The sequence below is a fragment of the Balearica regulorum genome, chromosome 1 (assembly GCF_011004875.1).
Source record: "Balearica regulorum gibbericeps isolate bBalReg1 chromosome 1, bBalReg1.pri, whole genome shotgun sequence".
NCBI classification, from domain to species: domain Eukaryota; kingdom Metazoa; phylum Chordata; class Aves; order Gruiformes; family Gruidae; genus Balearica; species Balearica regulorum.
The window spans coordinates 37,904,028-37,928,102 of NC_046184.1; the positions used below are offsets into that span (position 1 = coordinate 37,904,028).

Consider the following 24,075-nt stretch of genomic DNA (forward strand, 5'->3'; position numbering starts at 1 on the left):
GCAGAACAAAATTCTGATCCATACAAGAAAAGCAGATCATTTGCTAACTTGGAGCAACCTTTACGTAATGGTACTGGATCAGCAGTGACTTTATGATATCCTGGGAGAGGCTGTAGTTATTTATTCCCCAACTGACCCCCACGTTCCCCCCCAAAAAAAACCCTAGACTGATGTAGCAGTTACTGTTATCTGATTATGCATGATCATTCTTGTTGCTTGCTTTTGCCAAGACCTATAAGCTGCAATTTTCCTCGTGATTGCTGTGGTGGTTTATTTTTCCCTTCCTGAGGGACTGTAAGTCCCTACCTGCTGCTTCAAGCTAGCACTTAGAACATCAAACTGCTGTTGTGAACTAAGCCAAAGACAAATAAACATCCCCTGAAAAAGAATTATCCCCTTGACCCTGGAGTGCCAGTTTGGTGGTGTATCAGAAACAGCTGTGAAAATAAATTGCACTGCTGCTGTTGCTCTGCAGCTGTTGATCAGAGATGCTTTCAAGTTGCTGATCTTCAGCTGCTCTGCACCTATCCCTTTTGTTGCTACTAGCAGCTTTCTCCCTGTGGTGCTATAACTGTTTCTTGGTGGTGCTTGGTGGTATCACTAGGTCAGTTGTTTAATCTCATGCCTGCTTGACTGTAATGTATTTTATAACTTGCATTGTTAGTCTCCTCTTTGACTAAAGAAGAGTCTAAGAGTGTCTTTAATAATCAGTTTCTGAATTATATCAGTGATGGCTAGATGTACTTTTGGAAGAACTGTGCTTCTAACCTTGCATTGCTATGTTAATTGATTTTTGTACTCTCTAAACTCCACTCAAACCCTTGCTATTCTTAAGCAGTAGTCCTAGAAATGTAATACTACTTATTATAAATAGTGCAGCTTTGTTAAATATGCATATTATAATAATTTTTTAATGGAAGACTACAGTTCAATATGATGATAGGAATCCAACATAGACTTCCCTTGTAGATAATCTGCAGAACTCTTGAGTATGCCAATTGACTCCTCATCTCCACTTTATTCCCACTCTGTGCAGATCAGAATGAAGAACAAAGTCTGGGTTCCAGTAACATTGCAGAATTAAGTCCAGGAGCAATAGACTCTTGCCGAAGCGAGTATCATGCTGCTTTTAACAGCATGATGATGGAGCGTATGACCACCGATATTAATGCACTGAAAAAGCAATATTCCAGGATAAAGAAGAAGCAGCAACAGCAGGTTCACCATGTGTATATCAGAGCAGGTAAATATCAAAACATTCTTCAATTACTGATTTATTACATGCTGACATCATCATAGGAGACAAGGCAAATAACATTCTTTTCCATTTAACCAAATAGACAAAACAAGAGAGACTGATGGAATATGTAACACATTAGTAGTAAAGCGGGTACCACTTCATACAGACAGATTGTAAATGAGAAGGTGATGTTTTTTCTTCTTTTGTCAGGATCTGAAGATGATGACCCTGGGATTTTTTTAGGTCCTAGGGACCAGCTGAACAATGGTATTTAAAAGTGTCTTTGCTATCTGGGTGCATTGTGTTGATCTCTCTGATTAAAAACTTAAATCTTTGGCATTCTTGGAGTTGACATACTGATGCACTGGAAAAAGTGAAATGAGGAGATGAGTATGCTTCAGATCAAGTGGCAGGTAGATTCCTAGCTGGTCCATATTATCCTAACTCCTCTGAGTTCATCTGGGCATGGCAAATTACGCAGCTGACCTGGCTTAGATGTTCCATTGTGGCTGACAGTTTACCTAGCCATAACGATACTGCTGTGAGGATTAACCCGGACCTCAACCCGTTATTTAGCAATCCATGTTATGGCATCTTCTTCCCCTACTGGCAAACTCAGCGACACACGGGTTAGCACGAACAGCGCAGCTGAAGGTTTTAGTGGGTGTGCAAGCTGAACGCAGCCCAGCCCACTCATTCCTCTCCACTTAGGTGTCATCTTTCTAAGTCAGCATGGAACCATGTAGATGGGTCACGGTGGAGAATTTTTATTCCTCTTCTATATTGTCTAAACTGGTCCTAGCAGGAGCATTTGAATACATAGGGCTGCTACTTTTCATTAACATCATTTGTAAGGAAATGTGATTAGTTGTTTGGGTTTGTTTTTTTTTTTTTTTTTTTTTAATATTGGCAAAGTGTTTTCCTTGAACAAAGGCTGTAGACAGCAGGAACAGTGCAAACAGTAAAATGTTGATTCCCAAGGATTGCCACCTCCCAAACACAAACCTTTCTAATCGTACTAATCGTGATGCGGGGCTGGGTTTGTGGTTTAATCAAACTGTCATCTAATTACCTAATTCTGAGTCTATGGTTCTGGTTTAATAAGAGACCCTAATAGAAAAGAGTTGGTGTGGTTTATCCATTAAAAATACTTTGTTTCATTCTCCAGTCACACAAGCCTCATGGAGAGGCTTATTTGACTGACCTCATATAGGGACTGAATTGCCTCTTACGGTTGGAAGAGAAATGGAGGAGAGGGCAAAGATCAGAAGCCAATATTAATGTTAAACTATCAGTTACAGTGCAATTCCAAAAATTGAGAAGCTATTTTTGTTGATTTATTTTCATGGTATTCCTGGCTGAGGACATACCCATAGGTAAGAAGCAGGAAGGGACGGCAGGAAATCTTTGTTATAGAAGTTTCAGCTTTGTGTTCAACTCCAAGATGTAAGAGAAATTCAGTGATTATTTTTTTTGTTTGTTTGTTTTTTAAATAGAAGTCAGTCCTACAACTGTTCGCTATACCTCAAGAAAGACATCAAATTTGGTGGTGGATCTTTAGAACATTAATTTGTTTTGATCTTTAACAATACAGTGTTTCTTTTAAACACTTTCTTTCAGATAAAGGGCCAGTTACCAGCCTCCTCCCTTCTCAGGTAAACCATCCCCCTGTGATAAACCATCTCCTTTTAGGAAAGAAGATGAAATTGAATAATAGGTCTCTCAAAAATGCTGTTATTCACATCCCAAGTCATGCTACAGGGAAGATGTCTCCCATTCCCCAAGAAGATCTTAAAACAAAACTGAACTCTCCATGGCGCACTCACATAAGAGTTCATCGAAAGAATATTGCTAGGGCCAAAGGCCAGCTGGGCTACGGGGACACCATAGGACTAATAGATGAGCAGAGCGAGAGCTGTAAAACAAATAGCCTTGGTGCAAAGGAAGAGACTTCCAACTGTTCTGACTTTGGAGAAAGAGAAGGAGGTGGTTTGGATGACAGGACTACTCGAAAAGCTGACCAGCAGTCATCTGAGCCAGTCTCTATGGGCAGTAGTACAAACATGTCAGTGGTTCAGCTAAAACTGGAAGCGCTGGAACTCACCTCAGATAGCAAAACCGATGCTAAGTCAACATCCCATCAGTCCAGCCAGCCATGTTTATCGGAGTCCTCCAGTCCATCCAGCGACAGTGGAAACCTGGCTAAATCTCCCCAACCTGGGAACCCAAAGCCACAAGCCTTCAATCCTTTTCCCAGTGTCAAGCCTCTTCGAAAATCAGCTACAGCCAGGAATTTAGGGCTGTATGGCCCCACTGAAAGAACGCCAACAGTACACTTCCCACAAATGAGCAGAAGTTTCAATAAGTCTGCCAGTGGCAACAGTGGGACCAGGAAGCGATGATATAGTACCTGGCACTTTCTATTTCTGACAGCAACAAAAAATTTGTATTGCCTTTTTTTTTAATGTGTGCGTGTGTATGTATGTCCCAAAGCATTTCTAATCTTTAATTAAGTAATGGGGACAAAAGTGGTTACCAGATGTATAAATATGTATCTTTAAAATTTGTGCTCCCGTGTTGTTAAGGGATAGATTAGTGAAGATGCACTCTGGCACCCTATTGTCGATTCTGATGGTTCTGTGGCAAAATAAACATTGATTTGCAGTGTAAAGCATACCGTTTCTTCAAATCTAACTCAGACATAAAATCATCAGCTGCCTTTAACCCCTCAGCCCCCCATGGCTGCCTCCTGTCTCTTTCAAAGCTCGAAGGACAAATCATCTGGTGCAGCAGACATGTATAACAGGCTTTTGTGACTGTTACGCAGCTTCCCCATTAGATCTCATCATCGTGCTCTGTGAGTAGCTGGAGCAGCCACGACTAAGAGAAGCACAAGCAAGCCCTAGCAATCAAAAGTATCGCTTTGTGTCTGATATTACCACTTGCCTACTGGGCCATCTGGCTTCAGACATTCTTGAGCAGCGTTTTGTGCTTCTCTTCCCACAGCAGTCCTCCTGCTGATACTTTTTTTTAATATAAGTGTAATCAGTGAGCATGAGAATAGCAGACGTAAGTCCATCCACAATGCTGGATTTGCTCCTTTTTCTGTTACATATGCACATACATACATTTCTGTTACTGCTGGAGAGTTGGAGCACTGCAAAATTAGGATTTAGGTACAACTATATGTGTAGTTGTATGAATATTGTGGTACATACTGGCTTCAGTGGATTTAAAAGCTATTATCTAGATTACAGACTTGTAATTAAATCATATTTGCCAGCTTAGCAGTAGGTAAAATATATGAATGTTCCAAAGTAGTTCAGGGTTTTAAATTCTATAAAGTGATTAAATGCTTAGGGTGCCACTTATCATTAAAAGCCAACACTTCAGCCACTATGTAAGTGGGATGGACCCACGGGATGGCCGTGGGCTTCCATGGCTTGGGTCTGGTTTGGTGTGAAAGAGCAACACCAAAGCAATAAGCTGAGTATTTACTTCCAAACCCAATCATAAGACAAGTACTTTTTTTTTAAAAAAAATATAATCATTAAACAGAGAAACTAAATGTGGATAATTCAACTTCAGGGTTGCAAAATCAAGCACTCAAACTCTAAGAAATTCAGGTTGCTCTTAAAATGTTACAGCTCTGACAAGTTGTATGTATTGACTGTGATTCATTACCTTTTTGCTTCTAAGTTTCCCATGACATGAAAGTGCCAATATTTTAAACTGCAGTAAAAGCAGTAATGATGAATCAGCCCCATTGTATGTAATATCTTACTTCCTCTTTGAAAATTCTTTGTTAAATTTGCAAATTAATATATCGCCATCTATTTATTAATGTATCACATGACCTATAGGATGTGATATCAGTTTTACTGTATACCATAACTTATAAGCTGTAGAAAATACCCTGTTTATTGTTGGGGGGATGGTTTTATTTTGTTGTTGTTTTATACAAGTGTATGCCTATAAAATAATGTACATGTGTGAACACTATAAACCAGATGTAGATCAGATCTTGCCCCTGCCTTATTTTCAGGTTATAGTAGTATTGTCACTAATGATTATTTATAGCGCTAAGTAAATTTAAAATAATGTAGAATTTAGTCTCATGGACTGTATGAGAATTGTTTCAGCCTTGATTTAAAAGAAATGGACTTCTCAAAATTTTACTGTGAATCATTCTCCCTAATTTTTCTTAGCTTCAGTGTATCGCACAGCTGTATACTGAACCAGTAAAATAAAAGGACTGTCATTCTGCAAAAGCTACTAAAGTGTTGCAAGTACGTGCATGAATTTTCAACGTGTTAAGATGTGATTAAGCAATGGAAAATTAGCAAGCTTTGCGCAGATATTGGTCTGGGGAAAGAAATGCCAATAGAATATTAATTGTAGCAATTCAGATCTAATCAATAATTGACGAGCATGCTCTGAGGGTCTTGTACTCTACTTGGACCATTAGGATTGAGGCGAAGGAACCATGGCAACTCAGTGCATTACTTTGATGATGTTTGCTGCAGGAAATTTTCTTTAAGTACTGCTAGATGAGAAAATTGAATGTCATTTTAGCTGTTCAGTACCTCAAAGGATGTTTACTTTCTACCCAAAATCTGCCTGTTGAACACACAGCAAAAGCAACCTCCTCTCTTGGTACTGAGGTGGAACATTAAGATGAGGTCCAGAGAACCAGGAAATTCCAGAGAAGTTTCCAGTTATTTTTCCCTAAAGAATCCCTTTAGCAAAAGAAGTCTGGTGATGCAGCTGTGCTTGGAAGAGCGGCATTGCAGCACCGAGGACGTTGGGAAGCATGATGGTGGGAGTCTCTGCTCCATAAACCTCTGCGTTTTGTTCTCCTTGAGGTCTCCTTGTACTAATCCTCTCTTCCATGCAACTAAATGACCTTTCTGTTTGTTGAGGTTGTTTTTTTTTTTTTAAACTCCTCGAGTCTTTTTGAGAAAGTATTTTATTCAGATCAGATTGACTTTTCTTTTCAAGAATGTGTTTCACCATCATCAAATGGAAGCTCTAAAGGAATAGGCATTTGATTCTGTTTTGAGGACACTTACAGTCCTGCAAGTGGAAACAGGTCCAAAACTATTCTGAGATATTGTTCAAAATTAGCTATGCTTTGGGGGTAAAAATGGTAGAAATCAGTTTTTTAGAACTTCAACAGCAAACAAATGGTTTCATCTGCAACTGCAGCTAGGAAAAGTACAATTCTGTACACTTAACAAACATCCTATCAGAATCCATTCAAAAGAACATAAGTGATTGCTTGAAAGGCAACAAAAGGTTGTTTCAAGCAAAAATAAAATGCAGTCTTTTACACGGATATTTCCAATTCAGGTAAAAGTTCACGTTCAAAATTCAGGAGAGATCTGTTTCAAACCTCCACAAGATGCATTTTAAGCCGTGTGAAATTGTTCATACAGAAATAGGGTGGGTGGTTTCACTATTGTGTAGTTTTCCTTGACCTTCTTGCAATGATTTACGCGGTCAGTGCCTGTCCGCAGGCAGCAGTGACACCTGGCTGGGTGGCAGGGAGCCAATCTCATCATCTGATACTGGCTCCACTGAAGCATGAAGAGACAAAAAATTCATCCTAATGGATCCCTGTCCTTGTCAATGCTTTGTTTGCTCCAGGTTTTTTTGCTTTTTGTTGACAGAAGATTTGCTCAAGGCAGGGGGTCATCACAGAGCCCTGCGAGTGATTTGAGATGTGCGTTTGTCCCAGACGAGCACCTTCAGCCCGTGTGTTGTCAGCCAGCAGGGACCACTTGGGTGACTGGTTTCTCAAGCCGCTGGAAACTACCATGTTTGGACATATCTGTGTTGGTGACAGCATCCTCGGAAAGGTGTACCCCTCTGGGAGGGTTGTGTGTGGGAAGGGTGGATCCAGCACACTGCAGGAAAGTGTGCGTGTGAAGAGTGTCTTCTGCACATCCTTCCCCACTGAAGAGCCTGAAGAGCCTTCAGGGCTTGTACAAGCTGACTGTGGCTGACATAAGGTATTTAACACACTTCAAGACACAGAAGTGGTTTGCAACATAAGACCCTATCAATCAGGCTAGCTGATGCTCAGGCCCAGCCTCCCCCAATCTGCAGGACGCCATTTCGGCTGTACCCCATCCTGCAGGCAGCATACAGCACTTACTGGCTCACCACAGGTTTAAAAAGAATCACAAATGTTTCCAAGTCTTTTTTCTGATAAAACCAGATTGGACTACGCTGGCTTACCATATCAGTGACATGGACAGTGGGATCGAGTGCACCCTCAGCAAGTTTGCCGATGACACCAAGCTGTGTGGTGTGGTCGACACGCTGGAGGGAAGGGATGCCATCCAGAGGGACCTGGACAGGCTGGAGAGGTGGGCCCGTGTGAACCGCATGAAGTTCAACAAGGCCAAGTGCAAGGTCCTGCACATGGGTCGGCGCAATCCCAAGCATGACTATAGGCTGGGCGGGGAATGGATTGAAAGCAGCCCCGAGGAGAAGGACTTGGGGCTATTGATTGATGAGAAGCTCAACAGGAGCCGGCAGTGTGCGCCTGCAGCCCAGAAAGCCAACCGTGTCCTGGGCTGCATCAAAAGAGGCGTGACCAGCAGGTCGAGGGAGGTGATCCTGCCCCTCTACTCCACTCTTGTGAGACCCCACCTGGAGTACTGTGTCCAGCTCTGGGGGCCCCAGTACAGGAGAGACATGGAGCTGTTGGAGTGAGTCCAGAGGAGGGCCACAAAGCTGATCAGAGGGCTGGAGCACCTCTCCTGTGAGGACAGGCTGAGAGAGTTGGGGTTGTTCAGCCTGGAGAAGAGAAGGCTCCGGGGAGATCTAATTGTGGCTTACCAGTACCTGAAGGGGCCTACAGGAAAGATGGTGAGGGACTGTTTATCAGGGAGTGTAGTGACAGGACAAGGGGTAGTGGGTTTAAGCTGAAGGAGGGTCAATTTAGATTAGACGTTACAAAGAAATTCTTGACTGTGAGGGTGGTGAGGCACTGGAACAGGTTGCCCAGAGAGGTTGTGGAGGCCCCATCCCTGGAAGTGTTCAAGGCCAGGTTGGATGGGGCTTTGGACAGCCTGGTGTAGTGGAGGGTGTCCCTGCCCATGGCAGGGGCGTTGGAACTAGATGATCTTTGAGGTCCCTTCCAACCCAAACCATTCTATGATTCTATGAAATAAGCAGGCAGGCGTAGTGGTGGTGTAGGAGGTGATGCATGTGGATGGAGAGGTTGGGAGGAGGGAAGAAGAAACCCACCCAGGCAAAAGGTGCAAGAAGTTTTGAGGGAAAGCAAACTCAGTGCCTGAGCTTCTTTTTAGGCCATTTGTTTATAAACAACAAATCAAAGGATCGGATCCATGACATGCCACTCCCTGCTCATCCTTCGTGTGTTCAAAGTGATCGTGGACTTGCCAGATGCCAGCAAGGAGCCACATCCTGTGATGTTGTTATCCACCCACTTGGTAGCCCGGTGGCTGCTCCCAGCCTGCCTTGGCAGGATGGAGACACCAGCGGAGAGCCTTCCTATGCAGTTCACTGTGGCTCGAGTCACACAGTGACCCATCGAAAAGGGAGCAAGTGTTCGAATCCCGTCAGCGGTAAAACACGTGCTGTCGTTGCTGGCACGCCTGACTTCTCTTGGCCTGTGCTCTGGGCCAGCTCTGTGGGGAGGGCGTAGCTATGATGACACCGCCCCAAAACAAGGTTAGTAAGTGTTGCAAACTGGCAGGTATGCCAGGCCATTGCCAGACGGTTACGGCTGTGCAACCGTGGGCAAAGCTCGGAGTGCTATCTGCAGTTCTGCAATGTGGAACTGGTTTGTCAGCTCAGCCCAAAGGCTTTGGAGGCCTGTGTGTGCTCAGAGCATGGGTTGCAGCAGTTTGCAGGGGATCTGGGGGATGGATGCACCACTCACCCCACAGAGCACAGCAGTCCTCTGCATCTGGTTTGGCAGCAGCAGCCCTGCTGGTCTGGTAGAAAGGGCTGCTACACGCTAGGTTGCTTGCTCTCTCCTTCTCTCAAGGGTGTGTACAGTTTCATTATCACTTGTTGGTTTTCTGATACTTTATAATTGTTGGTGACATGGGGAAATTTTTTGAGCAGCGCCTAATATTTTGAATACTGGAGCAAGAGAAACAGGGCTGCTTACTACATCACAGCACTCAATAGGTTTTGCAACTGTTCCTTTCTACGTTTGGGTTGTGTTTTCCCTTTGTGAGCTCTCAACCCTTGCTTGTATTCATTGACTGCGTGTTTGATCAGAATTTTCAAGAAGATAAGGATAGCCACACTGGTTGGTTTAGCCCAGCGTCTTTTCTCTGACTACTAATGGATGGAAACACCTAAGAGTCCTGTAGCAACACAGTGCACTCAGAGGCAGCCTTCCCTTGGGGCAGTCATCTGATTTTGTCTGGGTGCACATCACACAGAGGTGAGGTGGGTGGCCAGGCCGGTGGCTCAGGCCAGCAGCTCACCCACAGCAAACCAGCGGCGTGCTGATCTGGGCAGCTGCATGCACAGCAGGGACCACAAACAGTGGTTCAGTAGCAAAATTTCCTCCTTCAGATGAAAAGAATAATAATAATGGAGACATGGCCAGGAATGAAAAGAATAATAAACACCAGAAAATGTGAGCCTGAAACAGTAGCTGTCACTGTGATTCCTGCTGTGTGCCGGTTTGGCTCCGCTTGCACTTTGAGCGGCATGGTGGTTCTTCCCCTCCAGGCTGAATGGCCTCTCCTTCCCAGGGAGATGCCACAGGACTGGCCTGGAGGGATCCTCTGAAGGGGCAGGAGGTGGGAACAGGCTGGAAAGCCTCACAAGTCCTCAGAGAGTCAGACATGGCTGAAAACCTGGGTCCAGCACTTCACGCAGCCCGTGCAGTGATGAAGGACACGCAGGCAGCAGTTCCCAACCAGTTTTTCAGCCCTGTTGGGACGCACCCAGTGGTGTTGCTCTGCTCCTGCTGCTCGCTGCCTCTGCTGTGTGCGTGCAAGTACCTTACATTCCCTTCCCTGGTGGCATCTCCAAATGACACGTGGGTGTGAACACTGGCCCAGAGTCCAGGGCAGGAGCCGGTCAGTGCAGATACACCAGAAGGACACCTGTGGAGGGAAGGGGTTTGGCCAGCAAGAAGGAAGCAAGTTTATTCTTAGGAAAAGTAGGTAAGGTTTCCAGTGACCATCCATAGGTATAGGAGTCCAATGTTAAAACTTTGAAAGGCCAGTGATTACAGCTCACCTGCAGTTAGTCACACATGCTCAGGGAGTGGAGAGCTGAGCAAAGCCTTATGAGGTGTGAACTTGTAGTTCCAGGCACCAAAAATGGTGTTCAGAAATCTTACAATTGTTTCATAACTGGGACTAATAATTGCAGCTTTCCTTACTCTCCTAGTGACATCTTTTCATGAAACTGGGTTTCTTTTTTTTTAATAAATGAAGGTCTATTGTTGTATCTGCACAAAAATACAGCTGTAAACCTCATGGTCTTCCGCTTGTTCTCACACTACCAGTCAGTTGCATTAGACACCATGCCCTTTTCAACTCCACATTACTGCGTATGATAATTTTTTATACTGTTTCCCCTGCACTAGTAAACTTTTCACCCAGCTGCAACAATGCAGCTCACTGTCTGGCCCCCAGTGCTCTTGGAGAAGAGGCCTTTCTCCAGAGGGAACAGAAGGACTATTGTCTGCTTGGCAGAGGGACAGATGACTTGGTGTTGCCCGACACGTTCTCCATCCCCACTAGCCAGCGCTGAGTCACTGGTTTCCATCCAGACTGGAAAGTGTTTTTTCCACTCACACCTGAGAGACAGTTCTTCTGCCACCGTGTGAGAGGCAAGCTGTCCCACACTGCTGCTGAACCTCCAGGCTGGTGTGACAGAGGGTTGCTGTTTCACTGTTGCAGTTTATGAGACACGGTAGCATCTTCTGTAAAAGTGCTAAAATATCTGACTGCGAAGATGCAATATTACTAACTGCTAGAGGTTAGACCCGGTTTGCAGCCATCACGACCAGCAGGTCAGGGATGTATCCCCTGGCCTCAGCCCACACCGTGTCTTTCTGTGTTCTCACCCATTCGTGGTGATCTTCTTGGTGCGGTCACTAGATGCCACTGGTGCTCCATGCAAGCACGACTAGGCTGCAATTCCTGTGAAAGGAAATGCAGGCCTAGCATAGTGCTTCCAGTTTTGGGGGGTTTTTTTTGGCATTTTCGATCCCACGTGGAGCAGTTTCCAGGCCATTCACCTTTGATTTCACATTGCAGCCTCTCTGCTCTATTTGACTCCCCTTAGTAAGCTTGCTAACCTTGAGCAGTGATCCCAAAGTACAGAGACAGCCTAACAGTCTATCTTTGGAAACAGTGCCTGTAGCAGTAGACTTAAAACACTCTAAAGGCTCTTTCTTAGTGGTATAATAAATTTTCTCTCTGGAAGATGAGCTGGCAAACACAATTCAGGTGGCAGGCAGGTGAAGGAAGCTTGCTAGATTTTCTGGGTGCCTTGTAGAGATTTACCTTGTCTTAAGAGTGGGTCAGCAATGGCAACCAGATACTGCCAGTCATGAATCAGCTGACATATTTTGATCATAAATAGTGGAGCTAAGCTGTTCCATGCTGAAGTTTGAAAGAAAAAAAAAATCTTTTTATCAAACTTCTGTAAAAACAGAACAGCTAAACTAATGAGTACCTCCTCTCAGGTACTTGCCAGCTTGCTGCCCTGCCCTGGAGACCTTACCATTGAACCCATGAGTGTTTCAGACTCCTGGAGTTTGAAGAAAAAAACAAGTTCAGGTCTCTCACATGTGGATCCTGTGCCTGGAAGAATTACTTGCCTCTGCTGAGAGCTGGAATTTGCAGTCCACCTGCCTGTCCTCAGCAATCAGTACTGATGTCTCCAGTCCACGTGTGTCCCTGACACAGCCATTGCCAGCATCCTAGCAAAATGGGATGAGCCTTAGATTTACAGTTCAATTTTTCAGGAGCGTGCTCTGCAAATCTTTGTGACCAGACACATGCAGTGACAGAGAGGCTTGACACAGCCTGACTGAATGTGCACCAGCCGGTTTACTGCCAGGGAAATGCACCAGTTGAATGCAGGTCACTAGAAAAACAAACATCCTAGATTAAACCAGGACCAAGATGTTATTAAGATGCCTAAAACCAAACACAACCCTTGCTCAGCTACTGCACAGCAACAGATGCCCTTGGTGCTCTGTAAAATTTCCCTGTTTGTCTTCATCACTCCCAGAGCACCTAGAGCTCTGCCTTTGTTTATGTCATCTCTGGGTCCCTTGGCTAATCCACACATGAGCAAAAGTGTAGTCAAATCAAGCTGAAAAACTGACTCTAATTAACTCTGAGATTTGGCTGGCACACCTAGAGCTGCTACTTGCCATTCGATAATGAATTTCAGCACAGGACAAATCTTGATGTGCCTGGGCAGAGCCAGAAATGATTTTGGTCATTAAATCAAGATGTGCCTAAAGAGAGTGTGGGCATTTCTAGCTCTGACTGAGTGTGATTAGTCCAACAATGTCTGGGGAAATTCAGCAATTGGTTGCTTTTAATCTCCATTTCAAGATATGCTTCAAAGAAAGACATTACTTTTATTATCAGAATTTGTTTTTAACTTGTACAGCCAGTGATGTCCATGACCAGAGTCCTTGACTGAACAGTTCCAACCAACAGTTCCCCTCCTGAGGAACAAGTGTCTTCACTGTGAAGTGTTGTCTATTTAATGGTACCTGGGGGCATTTTCTGTGCCTCCTGTTGAGGTGGCGACACTGCAGACACAAAGTCAAGTTCCAGGATGCGGGGACATGGCTCTGTGCCATCTACACAGGATGGATGGGTTTCATCCTGTGGGCTACGGCTTCATCAGGGTGAAAGGGGAGTGTCCTGGTTTCGGCTGAGATAGAGTTAGTATAGCTGGTATAGTGTTGTGGATTGGATTTAGTATGCGAATAATGTTGATAACACACTGATGTTTCGTTGTTGCTAGGTAGTTGTAGAGTCTACACCAAGTCAAGGACTTTTAAGCTTCTCACGCCCTGCCAGGTGCACAAGAAGCTGGGAGAGCACAGCCAGGACAGCTGACCCAGACTGGCCAAAGGGATATTCCATACCGTATAACGTCATGCTCCATATGTAACTGGGGAAGCTAGCCAAGAGGTGGAAACAGACTGGGCATTGGGTTGTTTTATTTTTCCTTCCAGATGTGGTGAGCAATTGCATTTGTGCATCACTTATGTTTTCTTTAAGCTAATAATAATTATTAATATAATTATATATTAATATATTTATTATTACTGTTACTATTACTATTACTATTACTATTATTCTCCTCCTTTGTTATCCTATTGAATTGTCTTTCTCTCAACCCAAGAGGGTTTTTCCAATTCTCCTCCCCATCCCCTTGGAGGAGGGAGGGGTGAGCGAATGGCTGTGTGGTGCTTGGTTACTGGCTGGGGTTAAACCACAACGAGGAGGAAGACATTGACTGCTTCTAAAGTTACAGGTGATAGTCTTGTATAAAAAATAGGTATAGATGGGTCTGTGTATCCACTGGAAAAGCTGCAAATCTGGAAAAGTGGAAAAACTCTGTCCTAGAGATCTGGCCACTCATATGGATGAGGGAGACCCGGACCCCAGCACCTGTGTGTGGTTAGACTTTACATGATGCAGTAATTAAGTAAAAAGAAGATGGAGCTCTGTGCAGGGAATAATCTCAACCTGGGGCTTATTTCTTTAGATTAATGGAAAAAAGGTTGAAAGATACCAATGACATAATTTAAATATACATTCTATATTAAGGATAACCCATAATAAATCTCCTGTGTCATTTTCCAACTTGCTTCTTCGTTTCTGTTTGCCAGTGAGTACAGAAATGACACCTGGGTAGCTTTGGCTAAGGGAAAGCCTGACTGTACTTTGAGCTGAAGCGCGTACTGATTCTGAGATGAGACTTGGGAATGATAGCATGGATAGATAAGACAGAGAGTACAAGAAGAGATTATTTTTTCTGTTCTATATTTTGAATATACAGATTTTTGTATACCTTTTTCCTTCAAGGACACAAAGTGCATCAGACATTTAGCTGTTGTATTTTGTTACCTTACAGGTATTACCAATCTGTATGGTGAGCATCGACTGCTATTTGAATTTAAGTAGTAATAATTTGCTCTAACCATTCCCCTCTCAGTGTATGAAGTGACAACACCTCAAGCAGCAGCCTGCAGAAAAGGTGATGCTCTCTGGTCTCTGAAGCCATGCGCAGCCCTTGATGATATGTTAGAGGAATCAGAGCACTACAAATACGTGCAAGGTTGGTATTTGCTGAAGTTCAGTATCAGGAAAAAAGTGAATTGAAAGCATCCTTACCATAATGAAGCTGTAACTACACAGTTCGTATGGGCAGGTGATTTTTTTTTTTTTTTTTACGATGCTTACCTGCTAGCAGATTACTATGCAGCATAGCTGATGCTAATACTGACTATTGATCCCATAAGGCCTTGTTGGTCTCCAGGAAAGAAGTTACCTCATAAACAAATGTTCTGGGTTTGACTTATGCCCTCATGCAGTGTCTCCATGGCAAACAGCTTGGTGCCACCACTGTTAAAGCTGGCAGGCCCAAAATTTTCTATTCCTTCTTTCCTTCCTTCATTCCATCCTTCCTTCTCTCTTGTCTGCCTGCCTGCCTCATCTTGTCTCCTTTCCTGCCTGCCTTTTTCCCTCCTTCTTTCATCCCCAAATAGATCAAGAGCGTCTTCTAGGGCTGGTAAAAAAAACCTGCACAGTGGTACCTGACCTGGACGTGATGTTTCATTTATCCAACTTTCCATTTCATATTTATTTCTTCTTACTCTGGTGTGTCTCCAGGCTTCCAGGGGAAATTATGGAAAGAGGTGAATGATTTATCCCTGTTCCAGTACGCTGCAGGGACCCGAGTGTACCATCTGGTGATGGAGAAGGCCATTTTTGACACCTACACTCCTGTTATGAACCAGTCACAATTTTCCTTTTTTTTCTTCATGTCTATTTTTCTCCTAAACACAGTTTTTGGGAGTCTTTCTCATGTGTTACAAACAAGCTCTCCCAGTTAGATCTTGAGTCAGTGAGGGATTTCTCTGGTCTTTTTTTTTTTTTTTTTTTTTTTGCAGACTTAGCTGCTAATATCAGGCTATACCGAAAAAAACCCCAAAACAAACCCCTCCCTCAGTTTTCTTTACAAAACCAAAAGGAGAACACTGTGTTTCTAGCTCTCCTAGGTTTGAGAAAGTTTTTGCCAAAAGTTTGGACATCAGAAGGGAAAAATTTCTCCCAAAGTTATTATCCCTATTTTGAATCTGGATGCTTTTGGAGGCTCGATGTGTGATTTCTTAGCATTTTGATGTGAAAAATGGTGCTGTCCTTCAAACCAGAGAGAGACTAGTCATTATTCAAATTCACAGCAGCAAATAAATGACCTGCCTGATAAAGGCAACTTTTCTCAGAGTAAGATGAGATGGAAACTGCAGAAGCTTGAAGGAAGGTGGGAGCCAGGCTCCAGTTTGGGGAGGCTTGGGGTGGGCATGGCTTTCCCTTCCCTTCCTGTACAGCGCCCTGTGCTCTGCCTCCCTTTCTTAGAAAACAGGTAAAGCATGTATCTGAGACTATATTTTGGCACTCGCTGGAATCACTCCAGTAAAATACAAGTCACATGTGGGAATTACTACACAGCTAACACTGCTGCAGAACTAGTTGCAGGTTAAAATCGCTCACTGTCAGTGTATTTCACTTCTACCATTTCACTGCTGCTCAGGGAAGATGGAGGCACTGGTGCTTCGTTGCGGTCAAAAGTGACTGTGTGAATAGTGAGTGAGTGAAATACAGTCATTTTTTCCTTCAGAGGTGTGTTCTGCTCTGAGGTCCTGTTGGAGAGTATGGAAAGCTTTGATGAAGGTACTTTGATGATGATGAAAAGAGCCATCACACATGTGTAGAAATAAAAAAAGAATTCCTTCTTTTATCTTCTCGTTTTCTCTCACAATGGACTGACTAATTGGAAATGGGATTGCTAAGTTGCTTCTTGGGTATTCACCAGCTTTTAAACTCCATCCAGGATCACAGAACAGAGAGTAAGTCCCACTTGCTTTTCTGTCAGGCGGAACATGTGTCCACATGATTTTCAAGCTCTGCCATTCACATATGCAGATCATTACAGATGAAATGTTTTCTTCATGTTGTTTTGCTCACTACTCCCATGCAGAGATGGACTGGGGTGGAGAATGCCTCGTACGCTCTAACCCTGAAGTTATTGCTCTCAGAATAAGTGTTGCAATATGAGTAGGTTGTCTGGGATGTATTGCCAGGCTCTCTTTTTGGCTTTTGAAATTGTATGCAACGTTGCCGCAATGCAGATTTTTAGTTTGCTGGCACCACAGGCTCTTGTTTTAAGTTAAGGCCACGTCAGGATGGGAAGAAGATGGCAGCTTAGGTCCTTAGCTGCCTTCAAACGGTGGGCCGACTGAGGAAGGATGGAGTCCTTCTTCCCTTAGTGTTTGGAAAATCCTTGGGCCTATTGAAGGGAGAGGAGATGTGAGAGCAAGGTGCCCCTTGCACGTACTCCCTGGGCACAGCGTACCTCAAAATCAGGCCAAGTTTCCAGCCTGAGCTGTGGGTTCTGCCCAGCTCTTCAGCTATGACAACTGGTCTGTGGGATGCCTCCATCTACGCCACTGCTGTTTTCTTTGGAGGAGATGAGGAGCTGCTCTTGAGGCTGGGAACGCTGCCCTAGCCGGCAAGCACCTCCTTTTCCTGCATTTTCTGTATGTTCTCACCAGAGAGTATGATTTTAAGGCTGAAGTACAGGAAATCTGCCTCCCTGGCTTTATCCTCACAACATCCTGTAGTGGCTTAGACCCGTGACCTAGACAGCACAGCAGCGGCTGCGGGAGGCTGAACAGGACAACGGAGAAATGAGGAGGATTTGTGGGGAAGGAGCATCCCATCGGCATCCGGCCAGCCAGGAACCGCCACCGTCACTAACAGAGCCTGTGGGGAGCGGCTGTCCCAAAACTGGCATCCAGCCCCAGTGGCAGCTGCTGTTGGGCCACCCGGATTTACCACATCAGGTTTTAGTCTGTGACCAGAGTGCTAAACGGCAGAAAGTTTAGAAGAAATCGGACTATTGTTTGCTGCTGTCGAGAGCTAAATGGAAAAACATAATCAAGCTGATGAGCCAAATCCCTTTATCTGGCAGACACAGAGCTCTGTGTAGGAAAGCTGAAGAGCTGCATGGGGGAAGGTCTCTACAGGGCTGCACAGAGCTCTAATACTTGTTAAAAAATAAAAAAAAGGGAGCTGGCAGTATGATTTTGAGCACTGCTTACTGGGACATTAATCACTAACAGATTATATGTGCATAAAAGTATAGCACTGAACGAAACGAGGCAGATTTGGTCTCAAAGAGCGGAGTACAGAGCTGACAGGAGAAGTGGACTAAGATTTAGTAAGGGGGTTGAAACATTCTGGGTGGATTTTGCTAGATTTACTAATAGTGAAGTAAAGCAAAAAAACCCCTCTAGCAGTGTTGACAACACCTCACACTCACATATTTAATGAAACATTGTGATTTTTCAGTTTCTATTTTTACAATGTTTACATTATGTGGTCTAACTCAAATCATATGTCCTATATCATAAAAAAACCCCAGCTCCTCAATTGACTTGGAACACCCCAGTGCTCTGGCATTTTACTTTTGGGAGAAGTGGGGGGTTTTTTTGCTTTCCAAACTTGACTGGCAGGAGGAGTTTGTCCTTCCCTCCATTTGGCACACAATTTACGAGTGCCTTTCTGTAAAGAGCGGGTTTATCTGAGCACTAAGCTACCCACAGAACGGGAGAGCTCCTGGCTTTTGCTAACTGGAGGCTGAGGGCACAGCGCAACTAATACTTGAGTGCCCACAGAATGGCTGCTTGAATTCACCTGAAACCTAAGGCAGATTTTTGGTCCTTCTTAGAAAATACTGGTACTTTTCTGGTGTTTGTTGTTGTTTCTAACAAGGACAGAATTGAACTGATCTCCCAAGTTAGGATGCTCAGAGATGTGCAAGATGAGATGCGACTGGCGACTCGACAATACGCAGATTAAGTAAATAAGGAAGTCATTGAGGGACAGAGAAGCTCTGAAGAGATGGAGTGGCTTTTAGTTTGAGGAAGAACAAGTATATAAGCTCCCATTTTGCATCAAATTTTACCCTTCCTTTCTGCAGTAAGCCGTAAGTCAGTCAACTGTTTGCTGTGACTTCAGCAGAAAACGTCTCCTTGTTGTTGTTGTTGTTGCTTACAGGCATCTTGGGTTCAACAGAAAGCTTTCTGACTTGGATCCAACTATTTGCTCAGTTTAGCGGAAGTTTCTGATGGTATTCAGCATTTCACAATGGCACCAACAGGAAATTTATCAGCACGGGGATTCTACTTAATTACCAAGCTGCCAGGAACACCCCTGGGACAGGAGAGGAGAAAGACCATGGCAAGGCATGGCTGGAATTTGAGTAGGGAAGATGAGGAAAGGTTATGCCAGGGGAGAAGGTGTCCTGCAACATGGCAGCAGCAGAAATGGAAAGGAAAGAAATCTTTAGAATAAAAGAAAAAGGCAAAACCAAACCCAAATTATTCAGTTTTCCCACACATTCCTCTGTTTTGCTTGCCTGTTGAGCCCTGTCAGGCACCTCAACTCAGAGCTGGCTAAACCAGAGTGTATTTATTATCTAAACATGTCTTCCTTTTTTTTTCTCGGGGTTCTTTGGCAGGGGCATGTATCTGAGGATGCTCTGAGGACAAATATCCCCCATTACTATTTTCAGGGCAGTGGTAGCTCCCTGCTGCATGGAGGCTTGGAACCTCTGCAAAGCTTCTCTGTCTCTCCTCTCTCTAGAACAGATGCCTCGCTCCTAAGTACCCCAAACCAACAAATGATGAGACCTACTCCAGAAAGCAGATCCTCATTTGTTTCAGATAATATGTTCTGGGAAATGAACTGCAAGGAGCACCTCTAAGGAGCTAGACCACAAGTTCCCACCCTGTGGTCCAAGAAAAGTTGGCAGATCATGCAGTAAGCAGCAAGGCTTATCTTATGTTGCTTTGAGCTGTCTCCAAAAGAGCCTTCTCATTGCGTTACATCACATATATCTCTAGGTGTCAAGCCACAGTTGGAAGAGAAACCAGCACAGCTCTCCTTTCCACGCTCCTCTTTCTGAGCACTAGTCCGCATGAGCTTGAAAGTTCTTGGATTTTTCTTTAAGTAACTTCTACTGTGTAGCTACAGCAATCTGGTCACACAGGACTAAAAGTGAAGGATTTTTTTGGAGGGATTCTAGATGGTGTCCTAAGAGACATTATACTTTTTGAAGTTCACATAAAACTGTGCCAAAACTATGAGCAGAAAGACTGTAGGACAAAGCATCAAGGAGATGGGTTTTTATTAACTACATTTCCTTGGGACTTATCAGTGTGGTATTTGCACTTGAGTCTTTTGAGTATCAGGAAGGATTTCTACATCTTTCAGGAGAGAAGGATCAACACTATAACCAATGAGCATAATATTCATATGTTTTCTGTTAGATTAATCGTCTAAGACACCAAAGACTCCCTTAACTTTACATCAAAGGGGCTCACATTTCATACAGTGAAGGAACTGATACAGAGCAGTGGATTTAGCAGCTGATTTTTCTTGGGGCTCAGGAAAGGAGTTCCTGATGTGTTCTGCATCATTCACATGCTGCTGCTGCACATGGGAGCCACGCCGGGTGAACAGGTGCAACAGGCTTGTAAGCTCAAGGAGCATCCTTTGGGGATCAGCTTCAAAGAAATTTGATGCAGTTACAAGAGTGGGAAAATACTCCTCTGTCTAGAAAATTTCCTACTGAATTTCAGTGTTGCATGTTCTCATAGCACCTTCTGAATTCAGGTCTGCACTTTTCCATCACTTTTCCAGGATGCTTACTTCTATATTTGTCCCTGAAAGACACCTCTACCTTTCTCTCCCTCAGAGTTACTAAGGCACAAATATTCACGTAGAGAAGTGGCACAGTGTTTTGTTTCCTGTGTGGTTCTGTAAACAAACCAAGTGGCTGTACTGGGCATTGTGGAAGTGCCTCGTCGCCCCCCAAGGTTATAGATAGAGTAGTTTTGGTGTTTACCATACTCCAAAGTCACAGTGGTGCCAGCCAGGATAAGAGAAGTGGAGAACAAGAAACAGAAATACCAAATACAAACAGCACAGACAAAGGAAAATTAAGAGAAAACCATGCATATCTGATTGCTGCTTGGATTAGACACAAAGGCATATTCCACTCTGTACGATGTACCTAACTGATAGGTATTCACATCTGCTTGCCAATCACTTGAGCACCCCTATAGGTTTTCTCTGTTGAAGAAGACTGGGCTTACTTCATTTCATATTTCAGATACCCTTGCTTGCTGACTTCTCCCATCTGTGGATATCTAGATCCCTACTGCAGACAGAAGTGAGCTTTGACCTTCCTCCAACCTGCCTCGGACATGCAGAGCCAGATAGTGGCTGCTCTGCTGCTAGGTTCAGGGGATTGTCTGTCCACCCCTAAAAGTGACTAAGGCACTTTGTGGTGACAAGGGACATGGGGCGAATGACTGCCCTCCTCCCGGGTCCTGCTTCTAAGGATAAAGTGACATTTTCCCCCAGATCAGGCCTCACAGATATTCCAGAAGACTGTCTAGTTACTGGAAACAATCATCTCTGGAACCATTTCTACAGGTAATGCACTGTGCAGAGAGTAATTTTACACTTTTTAGGTATATATGCGTATATGAAAACTGGTTTTGTTTCTTGGAAAAATGGCAATATCCAAAGGCTGGATACTGCTTAGGAGTGTGTTTATTCCCTTACCCTGTGCAAGCTGTCCCTTTGTTTTTTGCAAACTAATCCTCACATTTTTCTAAGTTTTACTTTGCCTCTGCATGTTTCTATGAATGTGTGGTTTGCTGGTTCAGTGCACTGCAGCAGTCTCTAGTTTCCTCTCCAAAACTTTCAAGATGGTCTTAACTCCAAGCACAGCAATTGCAAATGGCTTTTCCCAAGGTTAAGTCAGACTCCCAGAGCAAATCCTCTTTTTTTTTGGGGGGGTTGTTCTTTGATTCCCACTGTAATTCCCATCATACACATTTGATTCAAAAGCTCAGAATCAGATAAAACCTAAATTTTATCTATCCCTTACAAAACAGGGATCTTCTGAAAGTTTTATTCTTTCTAGGAGTACAATGCTATTAAAATCTCTATAGCAGAGCCCATAGGTAGGCTCACTTTGTCTAGCTAACTTAGCTGGAAGATGTCACCTTTGTCTCCAGGGCTGCTGGTCACTTGGAGAATGCACCAGGAAAATATCACTGTGTTTACCCTGTTTTTAAACTCTTTCCTCAGCATCTCTGGCCAGTGTCATATGCTGGGCCAGGGGAACCCCTGGGTTAACCCAATAGGGCTGTTCTAATGAATGTATGTTCTATCACTAAATCTTTTCCCTCTGACCCCAAATCATTAAACAATTACCTATTTCCCACTCCTTTCTCTTCCTGCTTCTCCTGTTGCCTCCTGGCAGGGGCTCTTGCTCTTGGTTGAACCCCTAAGGGTGTCCTCTGCGTTTGCAGCAAACACCACTTTCTCTGAAGCTCTCCCTTTCATGTTTTATACCCACGAGTTTTTCTCCCAGTTCTCTCTTTCTAACTCTTCTCTTCCGTGTCCATCTCAGCTCCTCCACCACCTTGTGTCATTCCTTGGCATTATCATTAGTGGTAGCTGTGGGTAGAAACCTATAATTAAATACTTAAGTAATGCATAACAAGTGTATATCAGAACGATAGGATAAAAACACTGAAGGAAATAGCTCCTGACAGATGGAAAAAGGTCACTCACCCTGTTAACGCTATTGCTTAGTCAATCATCTCATTTACCAGCTGCTATAACTAGTCTTTACCAGAATGTTTTATGGGCTGTTGTATTTTGGTCCATGCCTCTTGCAGAGACAGATATTCCTGGAGGATTATCTGCTAGAAAGGTTGTTTCAGGACCTTTTTAATCACTGGCAGTCGTCAATGAGTGGGTTGTTCATGGTGATTAGTATTACTTCAGCTACTCTAAAGGTAAAAAAGAAATAATAAAATTCAAAGATATTTTTTGTTGTTGTTTTGTTAAGGAATAAATTGCACAGCTGGAGAGTGTGTAGATCTCTGTATACCATAATTGCTGGCCTTACTGTTATTGTTCTAGCTGTAGTATACTATAGCATCAAGAAGGATCAACGCAATTAGCATTTCATTATGGCAGGCCTAATATTGATAGTAAATGACAACCAAAGAATTTGTAGTACAGTCTGAAGATTGCACAGCTAGAAGTTACTGCTGGTTTATCATCTGAGAAACACAGGCATAGTGAAGTTAATTGACTTGCTCAGTACGGCACAGTAAGCCAAAGCCAACAAGAAACTGAACCCAGCCACTGTCATCTCCAGGCTCACATACAATCATAAAAATTGTTTCTTTGCTTCAAAAACAACCATTTCAAAAGAAAAAAGGTTCCTCTTGTGTACAAGCTGGTAACCTCCAGTGTCCATAAGTGCCACCGTCTTTTAGAGAGTTTTACAATTTTGTAATAACTGTGGGATTTTGTTTCTTCCAGTGTCTGATTAATTATACATTTTGTTGCTCGGGTACTAAAGCTGAAACTATCAATTTTATATATGTTTATTTATTTTTGAAAAGCACATAATTTAGTTTATGGTAGGATGTGCCCTATCTCTGAGAGTTCTGTGTTCAGTCATGCTTCTGGCATGTTAGTTATAATCTTCTTCCATTTCACAGTATCTGGATGATCCTGTATCTTAAGTGAATAAACTTACTTCTCCTGAGCATATCTCGGCACAAATCTGTTGTTCTAACCCCTGCCCTTTGACATGTATGTTATATGCAATTTTCTAAAAATGGAATGTTTCAGGTTTATTTCTGTTTTAACTTTAACTCATTTCCCTCAACAGAGAGTTTCTCATCCCTGTAGTGTTCTATTGTAACATGTTTCCACTTTTCCTCTAAAATTTAGCTGAAGGTTCTTTACTGGAACAAAAGAAGATCCTTCTTTCTCATAAAACTGGTGTAGTCATAGGAAGACATAGGGCAAAATTGTCTCTTCTGAATTATCCACTAGAGGATATAGATTTTGGCTTGCGATTTTGACTGTGCCTCTTACGAGGCAGATATTCCCTGCTGATTTCAAGGGGAGTTGCAGGCACGGTAGAAAAGGAGAGCACTTGAGTAGGGATCATCATATGAAATTAATAAGAAAATTTTGCTTCATGCTTTCAATGTCCTTCACATTACAGAAATGATGCCAAAAGTATAAAATAAGTATTCTTTACTCTGTTAAATGTTAACGAGCATTGTGGCTATTATGTATTCATGACATTTCCACATTAGTAAGTCCATCTGTAACTGAAAAGGGAGAAGTCAGGCTTGGCCATGTGGCTTATTGACCAACTTCTGTTGCACTTCATCTATAAGGTTTTAAAAAACAGCCAAATTTTGCATTCTTGAGGAGAGAGAACTTCCACTGCAGCGAACAACAGTTATGAAGGTGCCAGAAGTGTGGGATGCCATTAAAAATCTTTCCCCCCACCAAAAAAACCCAACAGTGACTGTCAGCCCAAGAAGCCCCTTTTCAAAGAAGGGTCTTTGCTGAGTCCCTGCAACATGTCAGCGGAGTTTATATAGTCCGTGTATTTCTGAGATGGTGCTTGCCATTTTCTGAGATTTTGCCATTCTGTTCATA

General features: G+C 43.4%; 1 protein-coding gene across 5 annotated transcripts in view; it reads left to right on the forward strand.

Annotated features, from left to right (window-relative positions):
- Positions 1-5,520, forward strand: part of TBC1D30 (TBC1 domain family member 30) — a 57,008-nt gene extending 51,488 nt beyond the window's left edge. For 3 of the 5 annotated variants that reach the window (XM_075745793.1, XM_075745822.1, XM_075745812.1), the window contains 2 exons: positions 1,037-1,243; positions 2,861-5,520. In XM_075745793.1, the coding sequence (XP_075601908.1) occupies positions 1,037-1,243; positions 2,861-3,642 (989 nt within the window). In that variant the 3' untranslated portion in view covers positions 3,643-5,520. Of the gene's footprint in view, positions 1-1,036; positions 1,244-1,450; positions 1,508-2,860 lie in introns of all 5 variants that reach the window. The other 2 variants (XM_075745783.1, XM_075745803.1) reach the window with 2 other exon arrangements.
- The last annotated feature ends 18,555 nt before the right edge of the window (positions 5,521-24,075 follow it).